This window comes from Pagrus pagrus, assembly GCF_965226575.1.
Source record: "Pagrus pagrus genome assembly, chromosome: 9".
NCBI classification, from domain to species: Eukaryota; Metazoa; Chordata; class Actinopteri; order Spariformes; family Sparidae; genus Pagrus; species Pagrus pagrus.
The window spans coordinates 12,648,161-12,658,183 of NC_140193.1; the positions used below are offsets into that span (position 1 = coordinate 12,648,161).

A 10,023-nucleotide genomic window follows, 5' to 3' on the forward strand; every position below is an offset into this window, starting at 1 on the left:
CAAAACGACATATAGCCCCTTTAACCAATAATAATATGTCATCATTTATTCGTTGATAGTTTATATTAAGCAAATGAATTAGTAACTAAAGCTATCAATAAAATGTACTTGAGTAAATGTACTTAGTTACATTCTAGCATTGTCTAAAACCAAACGTATGAACTGGACAGTGAGGATGATGCTTCGCCACATGGTGTCACTGTTCTGAAGTGACGTCATCATAATGTTGCTGCACGTTGGTTCTTTTTGAGGTCAAAGTTCACTGAACGCGGAAGTGACATGTAGTTTGGCTTCTCTCTCTCATTTTTCTCCACAGTATTTGGCTCTTCACAAATCAACACAATACGTGTGTTGTTGTTTTTTTCTCTGGAGGCTAACTGAAGTTAGGTGAGTGGCGGTTAGATTTACTGTAGTAATGTAGTACAACGTTATGTAATATCGAGGATTTTGTTTGAAAGCTACAGCGATAGAGTTACAGGACACTTCAGGCTTACCTACGCTAGCCGACGGCTAACTCCAAATAACACTGATGTAAGCCGTTGTTATTAAATAAAACAGTTTGCGCGTATAAGCTAAAATTTTGGACAATATAGTCTACGGAATTAACGCTAATTGTCTGTTTTAGAAAGCCCTCGAGTTAGCCTCTCTTGAAGGTCTAACGCTAGCTAAACTTTACAGCTAGCGTTAAGCTAGTAACGTTACAGTTAGCTTTTACGTCTTAGCATACAAACAAAGTTTCGTAACGTTTATTCTCAATGGGTTAATACAAACAGACAACAAAATGCGTTTCCAGAGCTTGAAATGAGTCTTGGTTAATGGAGCCAACATAAATAATTTATCGCTAATTCTAACGTAACAGCTAAGCTAGTAACGCTAACGTTAGCTAGCTAGTTGTATGAAGCTTGTAAAGAGAAATCTGGCGCTAGGTGTATATCCTCAGAAGAAATTGAAGGTCTGTATAAATGATAATAACAGGCGAACCAAACTTTTAGTTAGTTGAGTTTGAAGTTTGAGTACAGCTTTATGAGGAATTAGTTCCAATTATGAAAAGGGATAGCGAGGATAGGTATCGTCAGCAATGTTTTTTATTTAATTTTGTATGAGACCAGTGTGTTTGCCAATCATCAATGCAACAGAATTAAACTGTAAAATGGTATAGAATTATTCTAAAGTAAAAGCACTAGAAATAGTCCTCTAAGTCAGAGTTATTTCAACTACAGTTAACAAGTGCTAACAGTCTATACTGTCTCTCCAGCTTCCCTCATGGCTTCAGCAACAATGACCACCATTGTCCATGACACTACAGAGGCAGTGTGCCTCTCCTCTGAGTACAACCTGTACCTCAAGCCCATTGCCAAAATGACCATCAGTGTGGCTCTGCCCCAGCTCAAGCTCCCAGGCAAGAGCATCTCCAACTGGGAGGTGATGGAGAGGGTAAAGGCCATGGTTGCTCCGGAGCAGTTTTCAGCTCTGCGAATTTCCAAGAGCACCATGGACTTCATCCGCTTTGAGGGCGAGGTGGAAAACAAGACGGTGGTCAAGAGCCTGCTGAGCCGCCTGGATGGGAAGAGCATCAAACTTAGTGGATTTACCGATGTACTTAAGGTAAGGTGCACATTATAGTGGATCGCAACTATTAGAAACACCTCTCAGTATAATGCAGTGCAATTAAACAGCACCACAAACAGCAGCCTCCAAAATGACCATAAAGTTGAAGTTAACATTGTTCTATCTTGTAATACATAATAAACGGGCACCTGAATTCATATCAACCTTTCTCTTCCCCTTGTCTCAAAGGTTCGTGCAGTAGAGAACAAGGTGGACTTCCCTACACGTCACGACTGGGACTCTTTCTTCCGCGATGCGAAGGACATGAATGAGACTGTCCCGGGGGAGAGGCCTGACACCATCCACCTGGAGGGACTTCCCTGCCGCTGGTTTAGCCAGAAGGACAGCCAGTTCCCAGACCGGCCCTCTGAAGAGGTCCTTATTGCGGTCTTCCAGACATTTGGCAAGGTGGTACATGCTTCTGCTTTTCTATATTTGAGAGGAAACTGACCTGAACACAGGATTCACAATATTTTATTTAGTTTGAAATTAGGTGATGTCCCACTAGATTGTAAGACACAGCTGATGTGAGTGACATAATGAGGGAGATGGAAAGTTACTGCTGTGTAGTGCGTTAGTTCCCTCTTGCAAGCTGGTGTATTCTACATGTATGGGCTTTTTTTATGCAGCAAAAAATATATATATATAACTTCACTAAAATAATTGAATTCTAAAATATCAAAATGTTTATCTAAATATTGCAAGAAATCACCCAAAATCACATATTATATTGCCACATCATTGATATTAAGATAAAGAGCCAAAAATAACATATTCGATTTTGTCAATGTGCCACCTTTTATTGTTTGTAGGTGCGAAATGTTGACATCCCCATGCTGGACCCGTACCGGGAGGAGATGCTGGACAAGAACTTCAACACATTCAGTTTTGGGGGTCATCTGAACTTTGAGGCTTATGTCCAGTACCAGGAGTACTGTGGCTTCACCAAGGCAATGGACACTCTGCGCAGCATGAAGCTGATGCTGAAAGGAGACGATGGAAAGGCAGTGGCCTGCAACATCAAGGTACTGAAGACACTCAAAGCACTTCACCATCTATGTTGATAGTTGTGACAAGAACACAGGTAGGGATTATTAGTAGTTTACCCAATTATTCGACTGAACCTTTGAAATATTCCCTCCCAGAACTTAGGCACCTTGACCTGAGCTGATAACCCATTTCTCAAATTATTCCTATTTTGTGAGGTTCACAACCTGGTGTTCGTAATTAAGTTGGACTACGTTGTTTGAGTTCCCATAATTTGTCAATCCTAGACCGAGAAACTGATCAGTACAAACTTTAAGTGGCAGGCTTTTTAGAAAAGTTGGGTTAACTTGTAATTCATTTGTAAAACAGACTTCTTCTCCTAGTGAGGTAAATGGTGAACACAGCTTTGTGTTTCTTTCTTCTTCACTTTACACATCTTCTTTGTCCTAGCCTGGCAGGCCATGAAAGTCGGCGTAATTTAGAGCTAGTACAGTGCAGAAGAAAAGAGTGGAGCCGTATTTGCAGAAAAGCCTCATTAATTTCAATGAGAATCCTGTGTTGATAGTGGCCGGCTCACACATGGGGCTCCAATAAGAAATATCGGCGGCAGAACAGCTCAGCATGGCTTAACTTTTGCCGCAATACAATTATTGTAGGGTAGTGCGAGGGAATCTGCACAGCATGTACTGGGATATAACTTTCCAATGTGGACGATGTCTTGGTACATTTTAATTCACTGTTGTGAAGACGCAGCTAAAATTATTTTTCCAGACTCTCAACCGCTGTAAAATCCTTCCCCACAGCAGTGTATATACAATATTTCATTTTATCACCCGTACCTGCAGCCCACTGAAGGTTTATTCTTGGTCTGACTGACCACTGAGGTCATATAAGAGATCTGCATGTGTCTGTTTTGTCTGTTAGGCCACCAGCGAATTGCAACTTCTGTAGCGATGTTGTGGATAGGCAGATTTTAGCAATTACATTGTGTTGTTCAGAGTCACGTAGCAGCTTTAAGACCTTTTAGTGGAATGAGAATTAAAGCTGTGTCATCGTTATTTCCAAGGTAATGAGGGGAGAGCCTGGACTCTTAATCCACAGAATAAAGCTTCACTGTGAAATCTAAATGAAGTAGATGAGGGAAAGGAGGGTCTGTTTAAGAAATGAGGAACACAAGCAGATGTTGTAAGTTTTGGTAGGTTCTGTTGGTAGATATACAAAGTGGAAGCATCTCATAATCTGACCAGCTGTTGCCTGAGCATGAAGGGTTTAGTCCTGCTTTCATATGACATGAAGTATTTTGAAAATTGATAATAACCTCATATGCCTACTTGATCAATTTGAATCAAGGCACAGTGGTAATCAACAGGCGACTCATTATATTATTTAACTAATTACTGTTACAATCAAGCTGTTGTAATAAACATTTTCTACCATCTGCTCTTCGCTGGAAGGGATGCTCTGCTATGCCACAATATTCTAAACCTTTTGGTCAAAACATCAGACTTGAATTATTTTATATTCCACGTTGATATGACTTTGGTCACGGTTTTGCTGGACATGCTGCAGTTACCATGTCACAACACAATGCAAAGAGGTACAACCAATTTGGTAAAAGGGCAATTAAACGTCACAAATGCCATTGGAACAGTTTAAAAAGATGTTTTACTCAATACTATGTCCTTGTATCTTTGCGTTTGTGTGTTCCTCAGGTGGCCTTTGACACCAGCAAACACCTGAGCGAGTTGGCCCTGAAAAGGAGGAGCATGGAGAGGCTGAAGTTACAGGAGCTGGAGAGGCAGAGAGAGGAGCAGAAACGACGGGAGAAGGAAGAGGAGGAGCGACGTAAGGAGGAGGAGAGGTACGATCAATTACAAAAGAGGAATGGAGAGTTCAGATGTCTCCAATTCAGATTTTTTATTAATAAACCCTTTTAATTATCATTTGCTGGGTAGCTGTGTGCTATGCTCATACTTTTATGCTTCTTTTGAGAAGTTTAACCATAAGATGAATTCAGAATGACACTGGGGCTTTGAAAAGGACACAGCTTTGTCTCTGCATATTTCCAAACCAAGCATTTGTCAACTTAAGTTTAAAGAAACTTTAAAAAACGTGCCATTGTGGAAGAGGCAAGAAAAAGTTACTTTTCTCTCATTTAAATGACTTGATATGAGTAGCAACACCTCAAAGGTAACAATTCATGTGTGGTTAATTTAATTTTACACTTGCTGTGGAAGTCACCATACACTGCATCAAAGCCCTGTTTGACTACAGTTAATAGCAAAAAGTCACCCTGTAACAAGAGAGATTCATGTAAGATAATTTACCTTTTCTTTCCAGGAAACTGAAGGAGCAGGAAGAGGAGGAGAAGGAGAGGAGGAAGGAAGAGAGGATCCGGAAGCGAGAGCAAAAGTTGCGGGAGAGAGAGGAGAGGAGGAACCTGAAGAAAGTGAGGCGACAGCAGGAAGAGGAGCAGAAGAAGCTGCAGATGAAGATCGCCATGGAGGAGAGGAGGCTGCTGCTGGCTCAGCGCAACCTGGAGTCGATTCGGCTCATCGCGGAGCTGCTGGCTAGAGCCAAGGTACGACACGCACACAAAGATACCGACACACCTACACACGTCCATCCAGTATCTAATGATGCACCAACACTGTAACTATCTGCACATTGGATTCCCCGAAAACTCTGATAAACTAATTTTCAAGCCAAATGCAAACAATAGGCTCTAATGTTTGAAACTTCACAAGCCTGATGAATATTCAACACTAAAGAATAAAGTAAGCACAATAAAGAGGACTGTTAATGTTGGGGTTCACCTTTAAAGGAATAGTTTGTCATATTTGTCCATTAAGTATCAAGACAACACTCCAAGAAATTACTGCAGAAGTAGTCTGGCACAAAGCCAGCCTTTAAACCACAAAGAAACAAGATAAAACAGAGGAGTTGGTGAGCTTTATGGGTGCCGACAGGTGGGTTTGGTAGCTTTGGACAGAATCCGGCAAGTGTTTCCTCCTGTTTCGCAAGAGTATTACCTTTTTGATGTGGTTTCATCAGTCTTCACTTTGATGAATAAAAGAATAAAGTTGACAAGGCTTAGTTGTCAGTACATTATGAGTTTAATACAATTACAAACCTGTTAACAGAGAAGATTTTAGTAGAGCATGTGCACACAGGAACGATCACACCAAAACATTATATTTGCTTAGCTTTATACAGTATGCCATCATGTCATCACGTCATCAGACAGGAGTGCACCAGATAAAATGTGTTGAACTCATGGTCATACATTTGATTGTTTATAGCACAATAAGGAAGTGAAATAATCATTTGGAGTAATAAACTATGTATGTAAGTTGCTGGAATACCTTGAAAATTGTTTAAAGTAGACTTTGAAAAGCAGTGTTTCCCACAGTGGCTGTGTATGTGTGGCGGGGAGGGGCTGCTCGTCGTAGGTATTTGACTCAAAAATCTACTTTATTCAGAATTGCTTGAAGAGTTTGTCTACATTACATAGTGTTGCATTTATTGTCCACCTTAGTACAGGCACACTGACCTGCCTAGCCTTTCTGTTTCTCTCTACCAGCAAAGCTATCTGCTTTCTTTGTCAGCAGTAAGTTTTATAAAGTCAGCCATGGATAAGGGGTTTTTATTCCATTCTCATAACAACAGGTGAGCCACGTGTGGAGGAAGCTTAATCATGAAGCCAATCAAAACCAACGTGCACTGAACAACATCGCAACAACCAGGTGCACTTACAAGGTGCGTTTACAAGAGGGGAGGCAATACCAGAGAGCATCGCTCTCACTCTCTCTCTGCAGAGTATGTGTGATTGACAGTAGAAAGGAGAGCGAGGGCACAGTGACCACTACTTAATCAATCAGGGAGGGCATTGTTGTTTCGGATGGATTAAAAAACTATAGCAAACTATAAATGCTAAAATGGATCATCAAATGTACTTTGGCGGCCTTTAATATACCTGGGTGGCCCACCTTGTGTTGGAAACACTTGTTGGAACCCTGTTTGCGTTGTTTCTATACTGACATTGTGTCGATCTCCTCCTACAGGCCGTTAAGCAGCAGCAGCAAGAAAAAGAGAAGGCAGAACGGGAGGAGCGGGAAAAGCAGGAGCAGTCTCGGCAGAAGGAGGAACTGGCTAGACTTCAGCAGCTGGAGGCCTGCCGACGCAAGCAGGAGGAGGAACTCCGGAGGGTGGAGGTGGAGAAGGAGCGTGCACTGGAGCTCCAGCGTCGAGAGAAGGAGCTAAGGGAGAGACTGCTTTGTAACCTGTTGAAGAAGGGCAGCGGTAAGGCTTCAAGACCTCCAGCCACGGAGGAGCAGGCTGGTCCTGGTGAGGAGGCCTCTGATCCAGGTGGCAATGATCTGATGTTGGGGGTCCTGGGCCGGGTGAATGGAGTCAAAGTTGTTGAGAGCAAAGAGAAGCAGGTGTCCAAATCCAGCGTGCACTCCCAAAGTTTGGGGAAAAACAGAGCAGGAGAGGAGAGGAAGGGAGGGGAGGACAGGAAGAAGGACCGGGAGGGAAGGAGGGAAGAGGGGGCGAGGAGCAGGCACAGCAGGGAGCGAGCGAGGGACCGGGAACGCTCCCACAGAGAGAGGAGCTCCTATAGCCATGGGAGGAGGAGGCGCTCCCACAGCCACAGCAGGAGGAGAAGGAGCTCTAGCCACCGCAGGAGGAGCTCCAGTCGTCACAGGCGTAGCTCCAGTCACCACAGCAGAAGGAGGCGCAGCCACTGCAGCAGGAGTACGAGCTCCAGCCGGGAGAGGAGCCGGAGCAGCAGCGGGAGGAGCTACAGCAGGGGGAGGAGCCACAGGTACAGTCACCGCAGGTACAGCAGAGGCAGCTCCAGGAGCAGCAACAGGAGCAGAGACAGGAGGAGTCACAGTCATTACAGCCGGAGGTGCAGGAGACACAGCAACAGTAGAGACAGGAGTCACTCCAGACGACGCTGACCTCATCAATCTGATTGGTTTATTGGTTGATTTATTCCCCCTTCTGGGTTCACACATAAAGTTTATTGAGTTACATCACAATAAGTGATATTTAAAAATGTGTTACAAAGTAAATTAAAATCCTTAAACGAACTCCGAAGAATCAACTTAAACCACATTTTAAAGTGTGCTACGTACGTTTGAGGCATGTAAATGATGCCGTTGATTCTGTGGAGTTGATTTAACCGTTCTTAGAGTTTTTTTCTTTCACATTTCATATTGTTGGATTGAAGATCCTGACAGCTGTTAATTTGTGAATATAAACAATATATGTTTACATTTTACAATTCAATGGCATAAAACTCCAAATTCAACATTTGGTTTCTAGAATATTGCTCTTTGCTGTGTGTGAAAGACATTGAATCAGTTGGCCCACATAAAAGCAGCACTATGTGGTTTTGGGGAAGAAATTTTAATCAGAAGAGAAATATCTTCATTGTCTGTTTTTTTTTGTTTTTTTTAAGGCTAAACAAACTGTTTTTTTTATGACTGAATCAAGGACAACACAACTTCGTACTGTTTTACTTTGTTTATATGTGGCGGACCCTGCCACCTTTCTAACTTCAGACAGTGTTCTGGGGACCTTATTGTTCTCTGACAAAAGCTGGTTTATCCAGAGTTCGTATGATTACTTATTAATGTTGTAAATAATAAAATTCTGAGTTTGAATTTCTTCTCCAGAGCTGCATAGAGCCCCTTTTAAAACACTAATTAGAAAAAGATTTTTAATGATATTGTAAGCTGAAAACATTGGCTGGCTGATTAATCCAAAGCCCACTACGTTTTTAGATCAACACACCAGTCTGATCCTACTGAGAACTCAAAAAACCTGTTGATGACTTAATTTTATGCAGGCCAGTTGTCTTTGTGCATGAATGACCGTGAGATGTAAGAACAGAGAACAAATAGTGTTAGTTATTTTGATGTGACACCAGCCTGTTCATCCACAGAAAATAAAAACATCCAGTAGCGACATTTAAATCAGAATGAAGTTACAGACGCCACAGTCGTGGAGGAAAGGACTAAAATAAATGGCTGCTGTTTTTTTTTTTTGTTTTTTTTTTTCAAATGTGAAATTTCCACTGACTTCAAGAAACATACCTCTGTGTTTAGGCTGACCTGCAGACAGCCTGAAATATGTCTTGGATTACTTCTTCAGTATTGGCTGAGTTGCTGACAAGCAGCTCAGAAACACACAACTGTGTTCTACCACAGATTCATCGTCGAGCTCAACCGAGCAGCTCCACGATGATTAGTTTAAGTTTTATCTGAATTTTCTGTTTGAAAAGAAGAAGTGGTTTGTGGAGTGTGAGTTTTGTGAAGACTTGATGTTGGACCTGTCACAACAAGCAGTGTACTCTGTCTTTCCTTGGTCATGTGTGAGTCTCGACTACGAGTGATGGATTTAAGACTTCTTGAGTTTGGGACAAAGTTTAATCATTGTTCTGGGGTTCAAGTCAAACCAGCACAACACCAAGTAAAAATAGGATGTTTGGATCTAGCAACATGGTGCCACATTCATTTCTTTAGTCTTACTAATAACTGTTCTCTAAGCTGTACGACAGGTTTGGGGAAGTCATTCAAGCCAAGTTGTTCTGTTGACTCTGCTGTATCAAACTTGTTATGGCAAAGCCCTTTTGTTCTGTGCACTGTATGCTCATGATCTACTGGAACATGTCTTGCACTCACATGGTCGAAATAAAAATTGAAAACAAATTGTCTGCATTGTTTGAAGATGAAGACGGTCATCACGAGTCCAGAATCTTAAACTTTGATAAAATACCAGTATAAACATACAATACTTGATACTAGGGCTGCACAATATGGTTAAAAGAGCTCATATTGGTATTTGATTTATTATTATTGGGAATAAATATTTTGCGTCATTCATTGAGAAACCTATTTAAATCATGATGATGAGACATCTGTTGGTGTTCGCACTAAATAAACATGTTTTCTCACATCAGGAGGACAAGATTGTAGGCGAGGGCTCCTCTGCAGCACAACAGGACTTCCTTATAACTTATATACCTTATAACTTAACATTAAACGTCTTTAGAAAATTCCTGAATGATTTAAAGCTCATGGAGCTGTTATCAGAGCAACTGATGTCCATTTTGTTTTTTATCTCTTTATGACTCCTCAAAACCTCGTGTGAAAGATCAAGGTGACAACATCCTCGACTCCAGCTGCCATATCTGTATCCTGTCCGTACATGGCTGCCTTAATGAACTGCGCGGATGAATAATTAATCGTCAAACTGATTAGTGTCTGTGTAACCTCATCAAGGCGCGTGACGTGACAGTCTTTGTCATTAGGTCTGATGCTACCATTAGTCTCTCAGCGTAAGTGCAATCAGGCCATATGGAGGCGAGGAGAGGAGCACATCTATCATGAGACAGTTTCTCCTCAAAGGTTTCCA

General features: G+C 41.8%; 1 protein-coding gene across 2 annotated transcripts; it reads left to right on the forward strand.

Annotated features, from left to right (window-relative positions):
* Positions 1-274: 274 nt before the first annotated feature.
* Positions 275-9,317, forward strand: akap17a (A kinase (PRKA) anchor protein 17A). 2 transcript variants are annotated; one of them, XM_084362283.1, is made up of 8 exons: positions 275-387; positions 1,256-1,605; positions 1,798-2,016; positions 2,421-2,633; positions 4,308-4,456; positions 4,936-5,176; positions 6,265-6,354; positions 6,660-9,317. In XM_084362283.1, the coding sequence occupies exons 2-8, from the start codon at positions 1,264-1,266 to the stop codon at positions 7,560-7,562; spliced, it is 2,157 nt and encodes a 718-aa protein (XP_084218409.1). In that variant the 5' UTR covers positions 275-387; positions 1,256-1,263; the 3' UTR covers positions 7,563-9,317. The 2 variants fall into 2 exon arrangements, with proteins under 2 accessions (XP_084218409.1, XP_084218410.1); XM_084362284.1 differs by lacking the exon at positions 6,265-6,354.
* The last annotated feature ends 706 nt before the right edge of the window (positions 9,318-10,023 follow it).